At 48.2% G+C, this 24,456-nt stretch overlaps 1 protein-coding gene across 2 annotated transcripts in view; it reads right to left on the bottom strand.

Moving 5' to 3' along the window:
• Positions 1–24,456, bottom strand: part of LOC147106027 (A disintegrin and metalloproteinase with thrombospondin motifs 20-like) — a 288,734-nt gene that overhangs the window by 244,351 nt on the left and 19,927 nt on the right. For both annotated transcript variants that reach the window (XM_086008707.1, XM_086008708.1), the window contains exon 5: positions 3,641–3,736. In XM_086008707.1, the coding sequence (XP_085864833.1) occupies positions 3,641–3,736 (96 nt within the window). The remainder of the gene's footprint in view (positions 1–3,640; positions 3,737–24,456) is intronic.

The raw sequence follows: 24,456 nt of genomic DNA on the forward strand, positions 1-24,456 counted from the left end.
TGTTGAGCCCGCCCAGCAGGCTCAGCAGGCCAATTAAGGGCCACCTGGCAACAGGTGACGTCACAGACTGCAATTTCATCTGTCAAGAGTTTTTGACAGATGAAATATCAGTGTCTCACAGCTGTTTGAAGCTGTGAAACACTGACAGTCTGAGTTCTACCATGAGTCATTCTGCACAGACTCAGTTAGAACTCTCAGCAGCACTCAAAGCTGAAGGCTGTCACTTTTGACAGATCGCAGCCGTTCAGCTTTAAGTTCCGGCTGAGTGATGGGCTCCCGACGGCTACAGGAAGAAAGGCTGTGAAGGTAAGTACAGGTAAGTAAAAGTTCTTTACACACTTTAGACACACCAAACACACTTACCTTTACACTCATGCACCCATCACTCACCTGAGCGCCAACATCGCGACCCTTCCAACTCCTTCAACCCGATGGCCTGCCTGCTCTAACCTGGCGTGGTTTGGAGCCGTCGGGAAACCCACACGAAACCCCTCAAAATAGGGATTAGGCTAAAAACTGCCCGTTAACTACCTGTTAACAGGCAGTTAATTGGCACTAATCCCTTCCCGCCTGGTTTAGGCGGGTCCCAGTGCGGGGTGGGTACCCGCCATCCCTGAAACTTACGTGGGGCGGGGTTTTGGGCGGGATGGTGTCAGGACCCCCAAATTCAAGGTTTCCCCCACCCCCACACGCCTGAAACCCCGCCTGACGGCTGGGGGAAAATCGGGGCCCATGTCTTGTTTTGCACACTTTGTACAAAACTAATAAATTGCAGGACAACGGAGTATTACAGTTTAAACTCTTTTATGAAGCATCAGGTCTGTGTTTTCAATCATACAGCAGTGGGGACAAGATGGAGTTAGGACCCTAGCCTGGGTCTTCAAAACAATAGCAGTCCTTACAGATGCCTGCAGGCCAATGACAACTCAGCATGTGATCACATGTGAATATAATAGCTATTCCTTACAGATGCCTGCGGGCCAATGATAATTCAATATGCAAATGTTACACTTACTACCTAACCTACCTCCCTGCGATCAAAGACCTCCCCCACGAGGCCTCTGCTCACCTCACCCCCCCCGACCCCAGCGATGATGCTGCGGTCGGCCATGATTTCTCTGGTGGCCGGCCACGATCTCTCCGCAGCCTCCCCGCCACCCCCCCCCCGCCCCCAGCGATCCTCTGGTGGCCAGCCATAATCTTCCCTTCACCCCCCTCCATCATCCGGCCCCGATCCTCTCTCACCCACCCCCGCCCCCCCCCCAATCGTCTGACCGACCCCCGATCCTCTCTATTCCCCCTGATCGTCTACCCGACCCCCAATCCTCCCTACACCCACCCCGATTGTCTACCCGACCCCCGATCCTCCCTACCCCCCCCGATTGTCTACCCGACCCCCGATCCTCCCTACCCCCCCCGATTGTCTACCCGACCCCGATCCTCCCTACACCACCCCCCAGATTGTCTACCCAACCCCCGATCCTTCCTACACCCCCCCCCCCGATTGTCTACCCGACCCCCGATCCTCTCTACCCCCCGCACACCCCGATCCATTTAACAGCCCGGCCCCCACGCGAACCCTCCCTCCCTCCTTTGTGTAGCTGAAGGCCTACCCACCCACAGCCAGCCATCCTCTCAATCTGGCTGGCTGTGGGTGGGAAACCGAGGCCTCAAATGCAAGTCGGGCCCTGCTGTTGAAGTCAGCAGGGCCTGCGGGAAACCCGGCCTCCCGACCGCCTCAGAAACCCCCGCCCATAACCCGCCTTCCTCCTCAAAATTCTGGCCAACCTCTGCCAGTGCAGCACTCCTTCAGTATTGCACTGAAAGGCCAGTCTAGTTTATGTACTGAAGTCCTGCATTAAAGCTTGATCCCACAACTTTGAATCAGAGTGTTACCAACTGAGTCAAGCTGACACATAAACTAACTATGGCACTCCACTAAATAAAACTAACTCTATGGCATTCCACTACAAAACAATAAAGGCTAGCTCAGTTTTCACCACATCATCAATTAAAAGGGAAAATTCCGCTGCAGAACTGAATAAGCTAAAATCAACTAACTCACTTTAGCAAAAAAACTCCCAAGAGCAACAGCACTAATTCTAAATGAACTAATAAACCAATGCTTCTGTGTAATATACATATAATCATTTTTACATAAATCAAAACTAGAGTAACGTAAACTCAGCATTCAGACAATCTCTATAAGCGGATCTCGCTTGCTGTTATGGTTCATGACATTATGTAAACTAATGACAACTGCCTCCTAACCCCGTCCCAAGGTTACCAGCAAGTCTCCCATGGCATTAGTCACGGTTAGTCAGAGCTTGAGCCATTGGGCTGGATTTTCCAAGCCCCGTGGAGGCAGGTTTGGAGGTGGGAGTGGGGGGAAAATTGCAGAATCGGGGGGGCACGAACCCATGCCGCCCCCAACCTGCCTCCGTGCCAGTGTCCCAGGAGGCGGGTATCCGACCTGTGCTGGGAGCCGCCTCCCCGAGGCGGGAAGGGGATTAGTGCCAATTAATTGCCTGTTAACAGGTAGTTAACAGGCAGTTTTTTGCCTAATCCCTATTTTTAGCCCTGAAGTGTGGGCTGTCCGACGGCTCCGAACCACGCCAAGTTAGCGAGGCGGGCCGTCGGTCTGAAGGGGTTGGAGGGGTCGAGATGTCCGTTGTGCAGGTGAGTGATAGGTGCATGTGTGCAGAGGTAAGTGTGTGAGGTAAGTGTAAAGTGTTTTAATAAGTTTTACTTTACTTTCTCCTGCAGGCTTCCTTCCTTCAGTTTTCGGGAGTCCCTCAGCTCACCGGCACAGAAAGCAGAATGGCCGCTGAACTGTCAAAAGCTGCAGCCTCTGCTTTCTGGTCTGGAGAGCTCTCTAACTGTGTCTGAGTAGAAGGACTCAAGTTAGAAGACAGATTGTCAGTGTTTGACAGCTTTACAGAGCTGTCAAACGCTGATTTTTCATCTGTCAAAAGCTCGTGACAGATGAAATGTCAATCACTGACATCACCAGTAACCAGGTGTCCCTTAATTGGCCTGCTGAGCCCGCTGGGCGCGCTTAACAAGGTCAATCAAGGGAAAATAGCGTGGGTTGGCCACACCTCGATGGAGGCGGGACTACAACCCAAAATGTGGGAGTCCTGCCTCCATCATGTCCTCATTGACAAAATCCAGCTCATTGTGTTGGAGGAGGATTGCTGAGGTGTGGAAGTGACAAGGGATCCTTGTCTACTGGAAGAATTTGGAAAGAAGTTAATAAGAGATTTTTTTCAAAGACAGTGTTGCTAGTGCTTTTCAACTGGTTCCTAGAAAATAGTGTTTTCTCTAGAAACTGCAGATAGATAAATAAATACATTTTCAGCATAAGAAAGTTCAAATACAAATTATGGAAGGTCCAATACTCCTATAAACTGATTCTGCATTTCAGATTTCAAATAGGAAAATAAATTTTGTTTATACGACAATAGTCTGGAGGAAGTCAACTTTTCTCAAGATTGTAATCGTTGAATAGGTGTTTTTCGTGAATGGGAATTGGCTGAATTGTTAAAGGTAAAGTAGATCATGATACCCTACTACAGAGAGCTGAAGACTACAAAGCACTGAACAAATAAACCGCAACACTTCTTCTCAAAATGCTTACCAAGATAGTTGTCATCCTCTGGCTTCCCTGAATAGCTGTGCTGCCGTACGTCAATATTAGTTGCTCCTGAAGGTATTTGTACTACAACATTATACCCTTAAAATAAATCAATAATATTAGTACATGCAGTGCAAAGGATAATCTCTTCTGTTAACGTCCACAACACAAGCCAAGATTTGCGCCATAATAAATTGTTTGTGACTCCACATTGGATTGTTTCTTTAATCTGATGCTGTGACCAGGTTTCTGCAACTCACTCACCAACAGCAACAATTTGCAATTACAGAAAGAAAGGACTTGCATTTATATAGCACCTTTCAAGACCTCAGGATGTCCCAAAGCACTTTACAGCCAATGAACTAGAATTGTTGTAATTTAGGAAACGTGGCAGCCAATTTACGCAGAGCAAGGTCCTGCAAACAGCAATGAGATAATGATCAAATACTCTGGGGGAAAAATTCAGCAGCACCCAGGAAGGGGCGCTAATTTTTGAGAAGTTGGAAATTTAGCGCCTGGTGCTAATCAATCTTGCTGCCCACTAAATTCAGTCTCAGCGCTCAAAGAATGCAGGGGAGCGCTAAATCAGGCTAATGGCATAGGTGAGTGGTGTTAGGCTCCAAGCGATACCGAATGAGATGTTATGTAATCAGAAGTGAGCACTGGCCCAGCCATTACAGGGGAGGGCCACTGGAGTCTGCACACCAGCCCCCAATGATTCGGGGAGTGCAGAACGGCGATATGCTGTGGAATGAAATACGAAGTGCTTTGACAACCCGCAACACTCCAGGGACTAAGCAGCCTTTATTGGGCTGCAGATACATCCTGTGCTCTCGGCCACTCATAACTGTCCTTTGGAACAGAAGTTTCTCGACAGCTGGGGTGCATCCCTTTAAGTAGCGCCCTGCCAGCCTGCTGGTTCACGCCTCCACTCTCTGGCGCTGTCGGCGCGAGGCGGTAAGGCGGGGGGCACTACTGAAGTTTGCAGATCAGGCGCCTAGTGAGCGTTGCACACTCACTGACGTCACAATCTGCATGGTGAAAGGGACCGAGGCAGTAACTGTTATCGCCGGTGCTACGGGGCCGACAAATTTGCTGTGCGGCGCAGGATTCGCCCCTCCGCGGCGCTAATGCCTGAACGCCCCGTTAGCAACCCCGCCAGGCACTAACCTACTGAATTTCAAGCCCTCTGTCTTTTAGGGATGTTAATTGAGGGATAAATACTGGCCAGGACACTGGGGAGAACTCCCCTCCTCTTCTTCGAATAGTGCCATGGGATCCATTACTTCCACCTGATAGGACAGATGGCACCTCTGTTTAACGTCTTATCTGAAAGACTCCCTCGGTGCTGCACTGGAGTGTTAGCCTAGATTTCGTGCTCAAGTCTCTGGAGTGGGACTTGAACCCACAACCTTCTGACTCAGAGGCGAGTGTGCTACAAGTGAGCCACAGCTAACGCTTGAATTTTTATAGCACCCGTCTTTATAAAGTAGAAAAATGTCCCATGGCAGTTCACAGAGATGTTAGGAAAAATTGGATTTCAAGCCAAAGAATAACATATTAGGAGTGGTGACCAAATGCTGCCCCTACCCTATCCTATGCCGTCTCACTCGCCTATCATTCCTGGAATTTTAAATACGCTTGTGTTCAAATTCCTCCATCGCCTCACCTCTTCCCATCTCTGTAATTTCTTCCTGCACTACAACTCCCTCGAACAGTCCAGCTTTTTGCACACCCTCCCTCCATTCACCCCACCTTTGGTGGTTGTGCATTCAGCCGCCTTGGCCTCACACTTTGGACTTCCCTCCCTAAACCCCTCAGATCAACTAGCTTTAGTTCAGCAATTCTGTGCACATCTGAAAGACTCCAATTCAGCTTCCAGTTATTGATAAGGTTGACCTCGTAGATATTTAACTTCAAGAGACCATCATTAACTCCAGTGGCATCATCCATGCAGAACTTCCATCTATCACTTCACCCCTCCCTCTCCCCCTCCCCACAAGCTATTAGCCTCTTTGAACAGAGATTTAACTCTGGTCCTGTCACCAAGCACCCCTCACCATAATGTATAGAACTCTATGACCCTCAATGTAAGTATGAGCAATTATTGTGAAACTTATAAGCTGAGACTGAAGGAACTCAGCTGAGAAAGTGTATAAACTTCAACAAAAATAAACTATCACTTTGCACACAATTAGAATTAGCTGATGCAATTCAGCACTCACTTCCAAAAACCCTGACATGTTTTTCTGCTAATTTTGTACTGTAGTTTTCCATTTAATTACCATTAGTTAAAACTGCAGGAAAAACATTAAAGTGCCAGCATTGCACTATTCTTGAATGAGGCACATTCTCTCTTGAAGAGAACCATTAGGTGTCGCCATTTAAAGGAGGGGAGCCATTCTCAAGGTATGCTAAAGACATCTCTCAGCAATCTTACTTTTACTTTGGGCAACTGCATCCAATCAGTGCGTATGCCGACCTTTCTATGACCCTCCACGTGTTCTCACAGCAGCAGATGGGAAGAAGAACTGGATTTTGCTCATAACTATGGGTAATAGCTCTGATTGCACTTAAGTGCATTACACATGATTGGATTCTACGCATGGGAATCCAGGCATAAATTGCTTTTGTACACAGCTACAGGGTTATATAAACAGAGGATAAAATCAATTCAGATTAATTCAGTTTTTCCATACACAATGATGCTCACTCATAGCTACAGAAAACACTACAAAAAGTTTACCGTTTAGTTCAGCAGAACCCACTACCCTGACGGAGCTGATTCTTTTTGGGATACGGTTCCTTTGGGACTGGCAGCTCTCGAGTACCTCATCCAAGTGAGCCGAGGCTTTGAGAGTCGGCAGACCATTCAAGCATGGACAGCAACAGCGCAGAGCTTGATCCCAACCTCACGCAACATATACACAGGTGCACTTTCCAGTAGGAGTCACTGGATAGTGATCAGAAGCAGGGACCCCAGGTGAGTTTTCCCATCCCGAGCCCAGTAGTGATCGTTTCCTGTCCTGGGCCATGAGCATACCCCACAGAGGTCCACCCCTGGCTGGTCTTGCATCTGCAAAACGGTTGCAGATTTGATTGGGTTTTCAAAGCTGAACCTTCTAACTCTGATGGAGATCGGCAGCTGGAATGTCCTGACTATCTGAAAACATCCTGGCAGGGTTTTACAATTTAAAAAGCAAAGCTACCTGCCCATCTTTGGCCTGCCCCCAGGTACCTCCATGAATCTTCTGATCAACAGGGTCCAGGCGAAGCTCATAGCACCAGGTTTCACCGAGTTCCCTGCACTGGGGCATTCAGCACGCGTTGCCTCAGGAAAATGAAGCGGAGGCCAGGAAATACATAACCCCCCCACTCCCCCGGCACTTTTGTATGCCTGTGATAGGCCCACACCAGCTGAGGAGGCCCCAAATCCTGAGGCAAGGTAGTCAGAGAGGCGGTCTGGTGAAACAGGCTTTTCCTTCTCTTTGCTCCCAGGGAAATGGGTCTTCTTTAAGGGCAAAGGTCATAAAAATCAACCCATATAAGTCACACCTGATACCAGTCCATCCATGGGAGAGGTTACCTTTTTAAGGCCCCAACCATGAACTGGATCTGTGAATTCCTAGGACCAAGTGGCACTGTAATGTATTGCATCATCATTTTAAAACTGCTTTATTTTGACTAGATTTCCAAGGACCTTTAATAAAATGCGACATGCTGGGCAGGATATAGACACACGTACCAGATACTCTTCCCTGGCACTCTCAGTGGAGACTGGCATTCGTAGCGAGGGTACTGTGGGGAATTTCAATTTCCCAAGATGCACTGCTTGCTAGTGTCCCTCCCTACTAGGAACACCAGATGGAGGACCCACCCCTATCATGAGCTGAGAAAATTAACAAGGCTCAAGAGGCAACTGTCTGATGCTCACTTTATGCTGGATCAATAGGACAGAGACAGTATAACGTGCATTATAAGATTAAGACTAAATCATTCGGTTGAAGTCAAAAGTGAACAACAAAAGCAACAGCAGAAGGCAAGGAGAGAGACAAAGTGGGTTGGAACAGAGTCCCAGGGGGCAGAAAGTAGAACGGCTGTAAGGCCACTGTCGATGGTGGAGTAGAAGAGGTTGGGGCCAACCAGAGGCAGATTAATAGGAGTGTGGGCTGGAGAAGATATCTCAAATATTCCACAGAGGATCTGGCATGCAAAAATCTTGAGTGTGATTTGTTTGGGCAAAAAGGAGCAAGTGGACCTGGACAGGGACGCTGTCGGTGTGGGACATTCTGTCGGAGGACTTGGGGCGAGGAATTCTGGATTAAATGGGGGTTGTGAAGAGAGGAGGAAGTGGAAAGACCAGCGAAGAGGGCGGTGGACTAATTGATCCACCAGGTGATGAAGGAATGGATGAGGGTTTCAGCAGCCTACATACGAACATACGAATCAGGAGCAGGAGTCGGCCACTCGGCCCTTCGAGCCTGCTCCGCCATTCAATAAGATCATGGCTGATCTGATTACTCCACATTCCCGCCTATCCCCAATAACTTTTCACCCCCTTGTTTACCAAGAATCTATCTACCTCTGCCTTAAAAATATTCAAAGACTCTGCTTCCACCGCCCTCTGAGGAAGAGAGTTCCAAAGACTCACGACCCTTTGTGAAAAAAAATTTCTCCTCATCTCTGTCTTAAATGGGCGACCCCTTATTTTTAAACAGTAACCCCTAGTTCTAGATTCTTCCACAAGAGGAAACATCCTCTCCACATCCACCCTATCCAGACCCCTCAGGATCTTATATGTTTCCATCAAGTCACCTCTTGTTTTTCTAAACTCCAGTCTCACCAATGCCCTGTATAACTGAAGCATAACCTCCCTACTTTTGTACTCTAGTCCCCTCGCAATAAACGATAACATTCTATTAGCTTTCCTAATTACTTGCTGTACCTGCATAGTAACCTTTTGTGATTCATGCACTAATACCCAGATCCCTCTGCATCTCAGAGCTCTGCAATCTCTCACCATTTAGATAATATGCTTTTTTATTCTTCCTGCCAAAATGGACAAATTCACATTTTCCCACGTTATACTCCATTTGCCAGATCTTTGACCACTCACTTAACTTATCTATATCCTTTTGTAGCCTCCTTATGTCCTCTTCACAATTTACTTTCCTACCTATCTTTGTGTCATCAGCAAATTTAGCAACTGTAGGAACAGAGGTTCCTAGCTGAAGAATTGAGATCGATGCAGAGAATCAAAAACAATAAAATTTAATGAACAAACGAAGTTGTACAGTAAACTGCTGGATACAATGCAAATAGGTCTGGTCTGGTTGAAAGCCTCTCTAGAGCTGCTAGAAGGTTCCGAGCACTGACGTCATCACGTTCTTCCCGCCGTTGGGGATCACGTGACGGGCGGCATGACGTCATCACGCGGAGTAAAGGAAAGAAGCCATAGTACAGTTAACAGATACATTAAAGTTGCAGCCCCCGGTTGCACTACATTGCTGTTAAAGGAATTATATACAATTGTCCTGAATCCCCTGTTGGCTCCGCCACACAACCATACCTTCGGTCCCTTCATCCAAGTCATTTATATAAATTGTAAAAAGTTGAGGCCCCAGCACTGATCCCTGTGGCACACCACTCGTTACATCTTGCCAATCAGAAAATGACCCATTTATGCCTACTCTCTGTTTCCTGTTAGCTAGCCAATCTTCTATCCATGCCAATATGTTACCCCCTACACCATGAGCTTTTATTTTCCACAATAACCTTTGATGTGGCACCTTATCAAATGCCTTCTGGAAATCTAAGTACAGTACATCCACCAGTTCCCCTTTATCCACAGCACATGTTACTTCCTCAATGAAATCCAATAAATTGGTTAAACATGATTTCCCTTGCACAAAACCATGTTGACTCTGCCTGATTACTTTGAACTTTTCTAAATGCCCTGCTATAATGTCTTTAATAATAGCTTCTAACATCTTCCCTATGACAGATGTTAAGCTAACTGGCCTGTAGTTTCCTGCTTTCTATCTTCCTCTCTTTTTGAATAAAGGAGTTACATTCGCTTTTTTCCAATCTAATGGAACCTTCCTCGAATCTAGGGAATTTTGGAAAATGAAAACCAACGCATCAACTATCTCATTAGTCACTTCTTTTAAGACCCTAGGATGAAGTCCATCAGGACCCGGGGACTTGTCAGCCCGCAGCTCCAACAATTTGCTCAATACCACTTCCCTGGTGATTATAATTTTCTTGAGTTCCTCCCTCCCTTCCATTTCCCGATTTACAGCTATATCTGGGATGTTACTTGTATCCTCTATAGTGAAGACCGATGCACAATACCTGTTCAATTCAACTGCCATATCCTTATTTTCCATTATTAATTCCCCAGACTCACTTTTTATAGGACCAACACTCACTTTGTTAACTCTTTTCTTTTTTAAATAGCTATAGAAACTCTTACTATCTGTTTTTATATTTCTAGCTAGCTTTCTCTTGTACTCTAATTTTTCTCTCCTTATTAATCTTTTAGTCATTCTTTGCTGTTTTTTATATTCTGTCCAATCTTCTGACCTGCCACCCATCTTTGCGCAATTATATGCTTTTTCTTTAAGTTTAATACTATCTTTAACTTTTTTAGTTAACCACGGATGGTGGGTCCTCCCCTTGGAATTTTTCTTTCTTGTTGGAATGTATTCCTTTATACTCCATCCTACCATGTGGTTACTGTTAGGGGGCCTGTACACCACTCCCACAAGTGACTTCTTGCCTTTATCATTTCTCATCTCTACCCAAACCGCTTCTACATCCTGGTTTCCTGAACTTAGGTCCTCCCTCTCTATTGTGCTGGTACCATCATTAATTAACAGAGCCACCCCTCCACCTTTTCCCACCTTCCTGTCCTTCCTAAATGTCATGTACCCTTCAATATTCAGGTCTCAATCTATGTCATCCTGCAGCCATGTTTCTGTAATGGCTATCAGATCATATTTATTTATTTCTATTTGCACCATCAGTTCATCTGTTTTGTTTCAAATGCTACATGCATTCAGATGCAGAGCTTTTAGTTTTGTCCTTTTATTATTTTTGTAACCTCTAGCCTTATCTGTTGATTTACTCTTAGATTTGTACACTCTATCCCTTCCTGTCACGGTCTGTTTATCATTTCCCATATTAATACCTTTCTCTATTGTCTTGTCTCTAATCTTTGATCCCATGCCCCCAATATTTAGTTTAAAGCCCTCTCTACCACCCTAGTTATATGACTCGCCAGAACACTGGTCCCAGCACGGTTCAGGTGAAGACCGTCCCAACGATACAGATCCCACTTTCCCCAGTACTGGTGCCAGTGCCCAGGAATTGAAACCCATTTCTCTCACACCAGTCTTTGAGCCACGCATTCATCTCTCTAATTTTATTTATCCTATGCCAATTTGCTTGTGGCTCAGGTAATAATGTAGACATTATTCCCTTGAGGTTCTGCTTTTTAACTTAGCCCCTAGCTGCTCATACTCTCTCAGCTTTCCTAGTTCTACCTATGTTGTTGGTACCTACATGGACCACAACCACTGGCTCCTCCCCCTCCCACTGCAAGTTCCTCTCCAGCCCAGAGCAGATGTCCCGAACCCTGGCACCAGGCAGGCAACACAGCCATCTGGACTCTCACTCTTGGCTGCAGAGAACTGTATCTATCCCCCTGACTATGCTGTCCCCAATTACCACTAAATTCCTATCAACTCCCCCCGCTTGAATGGCTTCCTGTACCTCGGTGCCATGGTCCTGCAGCCACTGCTTTCATCCATACAGGCCGCAAGAACCTCAAACCTGTTGGACAATTGCAAAGGCTGAGGCTCTTCCACCTCCTGGGTCCCCACACCTGCCTCACTCACAGTCACATCCTCCTGTCCCTGATCACTGACCAAATCAGAAGACCCTATCCTAAGAGGTGTGACTGTCTCCTGGAATAAAGTGTCCAGGTAACTTTCCCCCTCCCTGATGCATCGCAGAGTTCGCAGCTCGGCCTCCAGCTCATCAACTCTGAGCCGAAGCTCCTCAAGCCGCAGACAATTACCGTAGACATGTTCGTCCTGGATCACACTGGTCTCCAGGAGCTCCCACGTACTGCAGTCGCAACACATCACCTGCCCTGCCATCTTTATTGAGTCTTAATTAATTTATTTTTATTCATTAATAATTAACAAACCCTACTACACCTAATAAGATTTATTACTGCTAGTAAACTAGTACGAATGAAACTTTACAATTACTAATAAATTTCCTGGGCTTTTAAAGGGTGAGGTAGGGGTGAAAGTGGGCTCTGTTCTTGGCAATAGACTTCACTTAGGGTCAAAGAAAATGCCAAGGTCGGCCACTAATGGGCTCAGTCTGAGCCGGTAGCGAAGGAGGTTAGAGGCAAGAGAACAACAGAATAGCTTCAATGTTGCCAAATTTGAGCCGTACTAAGTTTCTACTCATCCAGGACCTGGTGTCCATCAGGCAGTACAGCAATAGTGCTCGGTTGGAGTCAGTGGTAGGACAGAGTAGTAGCTGCATCGTAAAAGGTAGGATGGGAGTTAAGAGAGACCTATGAAGTTGTACTATGCAGGACAGACAGTTGTACTATGCAGGAAGAGAATGGAATGGTAAACAGTGCCAAAGATGGCAGAGAGGTGAGATGAACATTGAGCCATATCCACGGCAGGCTCCTAGCACTATTAGTGCCTTTTATGGGAAGATCAACTCAGGGTTGGAGGGGCGGACCAGCAATTCATGCCTTCTCGCCATCATCTGCGCACAGCAGGTGGTCAGTGCAGTCTGCCAGTGCAGTCTACCATCCTAGCAGTTTTTTGGGATTCGAAGGTAGCTCTCCCTACGTCGACTTCCTCCCACCCTCGTTTTGCTCTGAGCCCAACATGTAGCAAAATCAGAAGGGCACTGATAAGGAAAACACTTATGGTTTTTGGATGCTTAACTCACAGAGGAAATCTGTCTCATTCTCCCTCGATGTGCAAGAGCTGCATTCAACCACACATTGAAGTTTCAGGAAGTATATAAAATTCAATAGTACTCCCAATAATGAGTTAAAGAAGCAGCACTGACAAAATTAATTGAATCTGACAGAATGTGAAAGTGAAAACAGGCTTGAAAACCTCAGCGACAGTTCACACATGGAACCTGTATGCTGACAGCATTTGCTCAATTATGGCAATGTCATAATAGCTCCCACTCGTATGCTACTGCTCGCAGAACACTGACTGTGCTATAATTACTGAAAGTGTAAGGAGGGTTCATTTATATCTAAAAAAAACAGCTCCTCACACACTCAGCTGTCAAGTCTCAACAACGACAATTTCAGAAGTAAAAAACCACTTTGACTTCCATCTTGCACAATGAAGAATTGCTTTCTTATTCAGTTTCACTAGCCGCACTCAGAGGGAGCACAGAACAGACATAGGACTCCAACCTGGGCTCTGTGTGAGTGTGGCTCACAGAATCCCTCGTCATCTAAAATCTGAGGAATTAGCTCTAATTTTCTTTTGCACTTGTCAGTCTGATATGTGCAATGTTCAGTCACTTTAACTGTGGTATGGGTTACAGGCAGGCACTACCTTGTTTATATTTCTTGGCTCCCACTGCAGTACTCTGACCCAGGCTCTATATATCTGTGCTTACACAGGATAACAGAGCGCCCCTCACATCAGTAAATGTTTCAAGCGTGTAGCGGGGTGCATCTGTACTCTCCAAACATTTAAATCAACTCCAGCTAAGTTTAAAAAGGGCTCAGGATGGCCAAAACATCCCCTGAACACATTATAATCAGGTTTGACATTGCACCGGAGTTACACGCTAAACCGAGCATGGGCAATCTTTCAAAGCTCAAGAGTCAAAAGAAATCCAAAGAGCCACAAGTTTTAAACATAATGGCCCGAATTTTGTGGTCAGCGGCGATCGAACAGCGCTCGCCATTCATTACGCTTACAGCTGTCCACAGGCTTTTTGTGGGCTTTTACACAGCAACTTATAGTCATTGGGAGTCAGAAACAGCATGGCACCCTCTACAGGGGATCTGGGACCTGTGTGAACAGGGCAAGCAACAGCGCGTCTCTTCAAGCAATCAGATTAAAGAATCCCAACTGAGCATCGCAGAGTCTAAACCAGGAAGTGTAAATTAGAATATTTAATTCAATATAAAATCATGTACAGAAAGTGAAATAGAAACATAGAAGATAGGAGCAAGAGTAGGCCATTCGGCCCCTCGAGCCTGCTCCGCCATTCAATGAGATCATGGATGATCATCCAAATTCAGTACCCTGTCCCTGCCTTCGTCCCATATCCCTTGATCCCTTTAGCCTTAAGAAATATATCTAACTCCTTCTTGAATATATTTAATGAATTGGCCTCAACTGCCTTCTGTGGTAGAGAATTCCACAGGTTCACTACTCTCTGGGTGAAGAAATTCCTCCTCATCTCTGTCCTAAATGGCTTACCCCTTATCTTTAGACTGTGACCCCTGGTTCTGGACTCCCCCGCCATCGGGAACATCCTTCCTGCATCTAGTCTGTCTAGTCCTGTTAGAATTTTATAAGTTTCAATGAGATCCTCTCTCATTCTTCTAAACTCCAGCGAGTATAAGCCCAATCGACCCAATCTCTCCTCATACGTCATTCCTGCCATCCCAGTTATCAGCCTGGTGAATCTTCGCTGCACTCCCTCCATGGCAAGAACGTCCTTCCTCAGATAAGGCGACCAAAACTGCACACAATACTCAAGGTGCGGTCTCACCAAGGCCCTGTACAACTGCAGCAAGACATCCTTGTTCCTGTACTCGAATCCTCTCACTACGAAGGCCAACATACCATTTGCCTTCTTAACCGCCTGCTGCACCTACATGCTTACCTTCAGTGACTGGTGCACAAGGACACCCAGGTCTCGTTGCACTTCCCCTTCTCCCAATCTACTGCCTTTCAGATAATAATCTGCCTTCCTGTTTTTGCCACCAAAGTGGATAACCTCGCATTTATCCACATTATACTGCATCTGCCCAATCGCCCAACCTGTCCAAATCATACTGGACTATCTCAGCATCCTCCTCACAGCACACACGCCCACCCAGCTTTGTGTCGTCGGCAACCTTGGAGATATTACATCTAGTTCCCTCGTCTAGATTAGAAATAAAGAGAGGGAATGAAAGATGGGATTAAGAGAGAGATAAACACAGTAAAACATTTTATTTAAATTTTTTAATTAAAAAAAATCTAACAATAATTAAAATTTGAAGGAAAGAGATTCCACACTTTCACAAGAAATTTTCAGCACCAGAGTGGTTGTTTGGTAGTAATTAAGACTTATCACGCTGTTAAAAATTCACTTACATTTGAATGGACAAGCCCCAACTCTTTCTGGCGTGTTTAGTGGGTAACTAGTCAGCAAGTACCGCAACTTCACGCCCTTCGTTTGTTTTAATGCCGAATCTATTGGCAAGGTACCAGTGCAGCGAAGCTTGTGGAGGAAGCAGGGCAAATCGAACAGCAACTTCCTGACTTCCACGTTTAACTGTGCATGTGCGGTCGCTGAAAGTTGCTGTCTGATTTGCTCCATAATAACGGTGAGCACTGAGATCCTCACTGTTATTCTTGCCGCAAAATCCAGGCCATTGAATAGTACACTCCGTGACATTCTCATTGTAGCTATAGGTATACTGTGCAAAAAATGCTGAAACCTAGCCAGTCAATGTTACTTCTAACATACTCTGTTTCTGACTAATTGCCTAAAACCTGGGTTCCTTTTCATGCCTCTTTTTCCTCCATCTCATTCCCCCTTGATTCATATTCCCTCTTCCTCTCACAATTTCACTCATTGCTGATGTCTTTCCCTTTCTCTGTCTCTCGTATTCCCTTTTGTCTCTATCGCATTCTGTCTCTCCCTCCTCCTTTTCTCCTTTCTCATTTCTTGTTCACCCTCTCATTACCTCTATCTCTGTTTTTTGCCTGTCCATACCTCCTTCTCATTCTCTGTCTCTCTCAATCCTTCTAATTTTTTTCTAACCCTGTTACTCTCTCAATCTCGGTTTCTCACTCCCGGTCTCCCTGTCCCACCATTATTTATTTTGTTTCATTCCCAGTCTCATCTATCTAATCAGCTCTTTCCCTCTGTTTCCCATTCCCTCTTGCCCCCTTTCTCTCATTTCCTCTCTCCAGCTCCCATGCTCTACCCTTGTCTGCCACTAGTTCCTTTTCCAGCCTCCCATTTCCTCTCTCCTTACCTCTTTGATCCACTCTACTCTTCCTCTCATTCATAAGAACATAAGAAATAGGAGCAGGATTAGGCCATTCAGCCCTTCGAGCCTGCTTCGCCATTCAATAAGATCATGGCTGATCTTCTACCTCAACTCCACTTTCCTGCACTATCCCCATATCCCTTGATTCCCTTAATATCCAAAAATCTATCGATTTCTGCCTTGAATATACTCAACGACTATCCACAGCCCTCTGGGGTAAAGAATTCTAAAGATTCACCACCTTCCGAGTGAAGAAATTTCTCCTCATCTCTGTCCTAAATGGCCGACCCCTTATTCTGAGGCTGTGGCCCCTGGTTCTAGACTCCCCAGCCAGGGGAAACATCCTCCCTGCATCTACCCTGTCAAGCCCTGTAAGACTTTTGTATGTTTCAATGAGATCACCTCTCATTCTTCTAAACTTTAGAGAATATAGGCCTAGTCTACTTAATCTCTCCTCATAGGACAATCCCCCCATCCCAGGAATCAGTCTGGTAAACCTTCGTTGCACTCCCTCTATGGCAAGTATATCCTTCCTTAGGTAAGGAGACTAAAACTGTACACAATACTCCAGGTGTGGTCTCGCCAGGGCCCTATATAATTGCAGTAAGATGTCTTTACTCTTATACTCAAATCCTTTTGTAATAAAGGCCAACATACCATTTGCTTTCCTAATTGCTTGCTGTACCTGCATATTCCCTCCCTTCTTCCCTACTTCTGTCTCTCTTTTACTCCTTTTTCTTTCCTCATTCTTTCATCTCCTCACTCTAGCAAGGGCTGCTGTCTAAGGCTTCTGAAGAAACTGTGATGCTGTTCACTCCCTGAACATGCATTCTCTATCACAGGAGCTTGTTGATCTAAGTCATTGTTTAGAGCCATTGTTGATTGTTTTAGAATTCTGAGCTGAATAATGCTTGCAACTTTGGACCCATCATCTGAGTTCGCAGTGGCTCCGAGGAGCCTCATCTTTGGCTGCGCGTCAGGAAGTAATTTGCCTGCTGCTCATGATGTTCCTCTTAATTGGTGCGCTGCTGGTGGGCGGGACAGTGAACGTGAAAAACTGGAGTGAATATATCAAATTATGCCTTCTGGGTACTTTTGTAAATAAGAGGGAAAGAGAGGGAAAAACACTGGCTGGAAATTTTCGTGGCTCAGCGGGCAGCATCGGTGGTGGGTCAGGTGGGAAAGTGTTTTTTTTTGAGCAGACACGACAGGCAGAGGCGGGAGACCCAATTAAGCTCATTATTGCCTTGTTGACAGATCATTAATAGGCTTTTTTAACTTACCTTTTCACTTTAGCTTCATGGCCACGGGAACCATGCTGTTCGGGGACCATGGCTGTCAACCTGAGGTGGGAGTTCAGTGGCCATTGCTCCAGCAGATTCCTTGACAGCTTCAAATGTACAGTAAAAGCTCCCACCTGACAGGTCATCACTTTCCTCAGCCACAAGCTGTTTCTCAATCCATTTCCAGCACAGATTCTGCAGGCTTTCCACTTTCCACTCTCCATCCACTCTTACCTCATTGGAAGAGCTCTCTCACCACTAACAGGATGCTTCTGTCATCTCTACTTCACCTGCCATCTATTCCATCAACATAGGCGCCCTTTATACTCTCTCACCTTGGTCCTCAGAATCCGACCACGATGAGCCCCAACACTAGCAGCACCAGGCACAACAGCAGCACCAACAACAACACCAACATTCTCTGCAATCACATGATGCTGCACAGGACAGAGGGCATCAGCACCCAAGCACACTGCTGCACACGAGGCCAGGGATAGCCTCACTATGGCCAGATTTACTTCACTTGACACTGTACACCCATATGGCTGCCACATGATGCGCCAGGTTGGCACCACCCCACACCAACACCATAAAGAATCCCTACAATGCCCAAGCCAATCCTTTCGCATTCATCACCATTGCGGGGGGGTACCGTTATGTCTCACCATTCACTGCAACTCACTAAGCCACTTCCAAAGGTGCACACAAATCTGTCCAAGAATGCAAAGTGTTGAAAATAAAGGTTTCAATGTTTGACAGCACATTAACAGAAACTTTACATGAACATTGGATAAAAGTGCCTACCTTTGTGTGTTGTTAGTTGGTACGATTGCACTAGGATGAGGGTTAGCGTGAGGGGTGGCAAGTGAGATGGGGAAGTGATAATGTAGATAGAGAGGGATGGGTGGAGGTGCAAGGTAAGTTGGTGTGAGTAAGGATGTGCAGGAGTAGGGTAGGGAAGGCAGAGTGATGGGGATGTGATGAGAGGCACAGCAGGATGAAAGTGAGTGTGGCTTTGTACGAACGCTTTGTGATCTACTGAGATCATTGAAAGTTTTGCACCACAGCAGCCTGGTCCTCCTGACCACATCCCTGCTTGTGTCCTCCTGTGCAATGTGCAACCAGGCTGTGTTGGTCTCCTGGGGAGGTCTCTTCCGCCCATCAGAAGGGAAGGGAACCTCCCTGCATGCTGTGACTCCCTCCATAAGTATATGGAGGGAGTCATGGGAGAATCTGGGTGCAGCCCTGCACCTCTGTGCAGTGATTGTCAGTGTTTGCAACACTTCAATGCTGCAGAACACTGACAGCACAAATGTCAAATTAAAGTTGGCCATGGTCCCTTTAAGGAAACTGGCTGATGAAGCGTCATGAATGATGTCACCAGACCTGCTTCCTCTAATTGGCCAAGGAAATGCGCCGGGCGGGCTTAACAAGCCCTATTAACGGAGTCATTTCACAGAGTGGGATGGAGCCAGCAGCAGGGTCGGGATCCGCCACCGACGTCACCCGCCGAGATAAGTAAAATTACAGCCAATGGGCGAGAAAGAGTGCAAGAAAAGGGGAGGAAAATCACAAGTGCGTGTCAGCAGATTGGGGAATATCAAATGTTCTGGAACACAACTTAAAATGGAGAACACAACGCCAAACTCATCACCAAATATTAACGTTCAGTAAGTGCACATTTTATATATTGCGGCAGAGCCACTAAGGGACTCTAAACAAATGTACATAATTCCCTTTTAACAACTTGTTAGCTACAGACTGAATCTGTATCTTTATTTATATTGTTTGCATGTAAATAGCGCGGCCCCTTTAAGGGCGCGTCCAAACGCGATGACGTCATCACGTTGATCACGTGATCCTCCAGCGGCGGGAAAAACGTGATGACGTCATGACGTCGACCCGGGGACCTCCCTCTCATGCCTCGTGGAGCCTCTGAGCTGAGCAGATCTGTATTCGATGTTCTCCTGCAGTTATTTGTTTAAACCTGTTAAACTTCGTTTTGTTTGATCGCCTGAGTGGACCTCAGTCTTTTGGATAGGAACTAGACATTCCTACATTGGTGACCCCAACTTTTGCGAACGGTTTTCGCAGAAGATACTCAACATGGAAACGAACGCCGTTACCATGAAGCTACCACAGTTCTGGGAGCAACAACCAGTCGCGTGGTTCATCCAGGCTGAAGCCCAGTTCGCCATTAGAGACATCGTTGCGGATCAGACCCGTTATTATTACGTGGTCTCTGCCCTCGACAGCGCCACAGCCTCGCGGATCATCAGCCTACTTGGTAGTCCGCCTACTGATCGCAAGTATGACACGTTAAAGGCGCGGTTGCTACAGGTTTTCGGGCTCACGAAGTCGGAGCGTGCCCGCCGGCTGCTCGCTATGCCTGGCCTCGGGGATTCCAAGCCGTCCGAACTCATAAGCCAAATGCTCACGCTCCTCGGTTCCAAACCGGAATGCTTCCTCTTCAGGGAGTTATTCCTCAGCCAACTACCGGAGCAAGTTCAGGCTGCCCTGGCCAGGTCCGAAGTCACAGACTGCGCAGAGCTTGCTGCCGGAGCGGACAAGATTTTCGCGGTGACACAGCAGTGCTGCGCTGCCACGAGGCACCCATCCCCCACAGACGCGGCTCCAGCTCCTCAATCAGCGGGGTGGTGCTTCTACCACGCCCGTTTTGACGTGAACACAAGATGCTGCCGCCCTCCCTGCAGCTTTTCGCTCAAAAAAAAAAAGCTGCATCAACAGCAACCCTGGCTAAAGCGGAGTTCGGCACGATGGAGCGGCTGGGGATTATTCGCTGGTCGAATAGTCCCTGGTCTTCGCCTCTACACATTGTTCCGAAACCTGGCGGTGGATGGCGACCATGCGGCGACTACCGACGCCTGAACGACGCCACTACTCCTGATCGGTACCCGATCCCGCATATTCAGGATTTCTCGGCCCATTTGGCAGGAAATACCATTTTTTCAAAAGTCGACCTCGTCCGTGGTTACCACCAGGATCCCGTGCACCCGCAAGGTGTCCCGAAAACCGCAGTCATCACCCCATTCGGCCTGTTTGAATTCCTGCGGATGCCATTTGGTTTGAAGAACGCTGCACAGGCCTTCCAGCGCTTGATGAACTCCGTGCTTCGGGGCCTAAAATTCCTATTCGTCTACCTCGACAACATCCTCATCGCCAGCCCTAGCAGAGAGGAGCACCTCTGCCATTTACGCACCCTCTTCACGCGCCTTAATCAACACGGTTTGATCATCAACCCGGCCAAGTGCCAGTTCTTGGGCCACCGCATCACATCAGACGGCGCAGTTCCCTTACAGATGAAGGTGGAGGTGGTTACATCCTTCCCGCGCCCGCAGACCGTCAGGGCCCTGCAAGAGTTCCTCGGGATGGTCAATTTTTATCACCGGTTCATCCCTAAGGCGGCTTTGCTCATGCAGCCCTTGTACGAGGCCCTCAAGGGCAAATTCGGTAAGGATCCGATCGACTGGACGGCCGAGATGGAACAGGCTTTCGTCAACACTAAAGGCGCCTTGGCCAATGCAACCATGCTGGCGCACCCGCTTCCAGGTGCCACCATCGCCCTTACCACCGACGCGTCAGACTACGCCATCGGCGCAGTACAGGAACAGTGGGTGAATGGGACGTGGCAACCGCTGGCGTTTTTCAGCCGTCAACTGCGGCGCAACGAACGAAAATACAGCACTTTCGACCGGGAGTTGCTGGCACTCTTTCTGGCCATCCACCATTTCCGGTTCTTGTTAGAGGGATGTCCCTTCACCGCGTTTGTGGATCATAAACCATTGACCTTCGCCATGGCCAAGACCGCTGAACCATGGTCAGCCCGACAACGACGCCAGTTAACGTTCATATCGGAATTCACGACAGATATCCAACACGTCGCTGGTAAAGACAACCTGGTGGCAGATTGCCTCTCCCATGCGACCGTTCAGGCGGTCCAGCTGGGCATCGATTATGCCCTCATGGCCGCCGAACAAGTATCCGACCCTGAGGAGCAGGCTTACAGAACCGACATCTCTAGCCTCCAACCGGCTGATGTTAAGTTCCATGCAGCAGGCACCACGCTACTGTATGACGTCTCCATGGGAGATCCTCGCCCTATTGTTCCGGTCGCCTGGCGCCGCAAAATTTTTGACGCCATACACGGGCTTTCACATCCTGGAATGAAGGCATCCCAAAGGTTGATGTCGTCAAAATTTGTCTGGAAAGGAATGCACAAGGATGTCCGCGATTGGGCTAACACCTGCGTTGTCTGCCAAAAATCAAAAGTGTAATGCCACGTCAAGGCTCCATTGGCCACTTTTGCAGTACCGGAGCGCCGTTTTGACCATGTGAACGTAGACCTGGTTGGGCCGCTTCCACCATCACAGGGGTTCACACACATCCTCACCATGGTGGACCGCACCACTAGATGGCCAGAGGCGGTCCCTTTGTCATCTACCACTTCAGCTGACGTCGCCAGGGCGTTCATATCCACTTGGGTTGCCCGTTTCGGTGTTCCGGCGGACATCTCTTCAGACCGGAGTCCACAGTTTTCATCTGAGCTCTGGAACGCTGTGGCCCGGGGCCTCGGTATCAAGCTACATCGCACCACGGCCTATCATACACAGGCGAACGGCTTGTGCGAGCGTTTTCACAGGTCCTTAAAAGCGGCACTGAGGGCTGGTCTCCAAGGCGCCGGATGGGTAGATAAGCTACCGTGGGTCATGTTGGGTTTGTGCACGGCACCCAAGGAGGATCTTCAGTCGTCTTCGGCTGAGCTCGTGTACGGTCAACCACTCCACGTACCGGGGGATTTCCTCCCGAGTCCAACAGAGCCATGGTCCGCATCCGACCAACTCACCAGACACCAGGAAACAGCCAAGTCTTTCGCTCCAATACCAACTTTGCATCATGGCTTGCAAACTTCACACGTCCCAGCAGAGCTGAAGAACGCCACATATGTGTTCATCCGCCATGACGCCCATCGGGACCCACTCAAGCCCCCTTACACAGGCTCTTTCCATGTACTGGAAGCAGGGGACAAAAGCTTCTCTGTGGAGATCGGGGGTAAACCGGACCACGTATTGATTGATCGTCTTAAGCTGGCACACCTGGACCTTGACCGTCCTGTCGAGACCGCACAGCCGCCAAGACGTGGTCGACCACCCACGGCTCCCACGCCAGACCAAATGCTTCCACCCGCCAGCCCGCCCGCCCGCCGTCCAGCAGCTGCTACCTCAGGAATACAGAAGTCGCTCTGACAGGCTTGTCAGACCTCCTCGCCGGTTGACTTTTTCTGTTAAAGGCAATTCTGGGGTGGCGCATGTGGCAGAGCCACTAAGGGACTCTAAACAAATGTACATAATTCCCTTTTAACAACTTGTTAGCTACAGACTGAATCTGTATCTTTATTTATATTGTTTGCATGTAAATAGCGTGGCCCCTTTAAGGGCGCGTCCAAACGCGATGAGGTCATCACGTTGATCACGTGATCCTCCAGCGGCGGGAAAAACGTGATGACGTCATGATGTCGACCCGGGGCCCTCCCTCTCATGCCTCGTGGAGCCTCTGAGCTGAGCAGATCTGTATTCGATGTTCTCCTGCAGTTATTTGTTTAAACCTGTTAAACTTCGTTTTGTTTGATCGCCTGAGTGGACCTCAGTCTTTTGGATAGGAACTAGACATTCCTACATTGGTGACCCCAACTTTTGCGAACGGTTTTCGCAGAAGATACTCAACATGGAAACGAACGCCGTTACCATGAAGCTACCACAGTTCTGGGAGCAACAACCAGTCGCGTGGTTCATCCAGGCTGAAGCCCAGTTCGCCATTAGAGACATCGTTGCGGATCAGACCCGTTATTATTACGTGGTCTCTGCCCTCGACAGCGCCACAGCCTCGCGGATCATCAGCCTACTTGGTAGTCCGCCTACTGATCGCAAGTATGACACGTTAAAGGCGCGGTTGCTACAGGTTTTCGGGCTCACGAAGTCGGAGCGTGCCCGCCGGCTGCTCGCTATGCCTGGCCTCGGGGATTCCAAGCCGTCCGAACTCATAAGCCAAATGCTCACGCTCCTCGGTTCCAAACCGGAATGCTTCCTCTTCAGGGAGTTATTCCTCAGCCAACTACCGGAGCAAGTTCAGGCTGCCCTGGCCAGGTCCGAAGTCACAGACTGCGCAGAGCTTGCTGCCGGAGCGGACAAGATTTTCGCGGTGACACAGCAGTGCTGCGCTGCCACGAGGCACCCATCCCCCACAGACGCGGCTCCAGCTCCTCAATCAGCGGGGTGGTGCTTCTACCACGCCCGTTTTGACGTGAACACAAGATGCTGCCGCCCTCCCTGCAGCTTTTCGCTCAAAAAAAAAAAGCTGCATCAACAGCAACCCTGGCTAAAGCGGAGTTCGGCACGATGGAGCGGCTGGGGATTATTCGCTGGTCGAATAGTCCCTGGTCTTCGCCTCTACACATTGTTCCGAAACCTGGCGGTGGATGGCGACCATGCGGCGACTACCGACGCCTGAACGACGCCACTACTCCTGATCGGTACCCGATCCCGCATATTCAGGATTTCTCGGCCCATTTGGCAGGAAATACCATTTTTTCAAAAGTCGACCTCGTCCGTGGTTACCACCAGGATCCCGTGCACCCGCAAGGTGTCCCGAAAACCGCAGTCATCACCCCATTCGGCCTGTTTGAATTCCTGCGGATGCCATTTGGTTTGAAGAACGCTGCACAGGCCTTCCAGCGCTTGATGAACTCCGTGCTTCGGGGCCTAAAATTCCTATTCGTCTACCTCGACAACATCCTCATCGCCAGCCCTAGCAGAGAGGAGCACCTCTGCCATTTACGCACCCTCTTCACGCGCCTTAATCAACACGGTTTGATCATCAACCCGGCCAAGTGCCAGTTCTTGGGCCACCGCATCACATCAGACGGCGCAGTTCCCTTACAGATGAAGGTGGAGGTGGTTACATCCTTCCCGCGCCCGCAGACCGTCAGGGCCCTGCAAGAGTTCCTCGGGATGGTCAATTTTTATCACCGGTTCATCCCTAAGGCGGCTTTGCTCATGCAGCCCTTGTACGAGGCCCTCAAGGGCAAATTCGGTAAGGATCCGATCGACTGGACGGCCGAGATGGAACAGGCTTTCGTCAACACTAAAGGCGCCTTGGCCAATGCAACCATGCTGGCGCACCCGCTTCCAGGTGCCACCATCGCCCTTACCACCGACGCGTCAGACTACGCC

The sequence above is a fragment of the Somniosus microcephalus genome, chromosome 16 (assembly GCF_052327205.1).
Source record: "Somniosus microcephalus isolate GS21.2 chromosome 16, FLI_Smic_1.0, whole genome shotgun sequence".
Taxonomy (NCBI): Eukaryota; Metazoa; Chordata; class Chondrichthyes; order Squaliformes; family Somniosidae; genus Somniosus; species Somniosus microcephalus.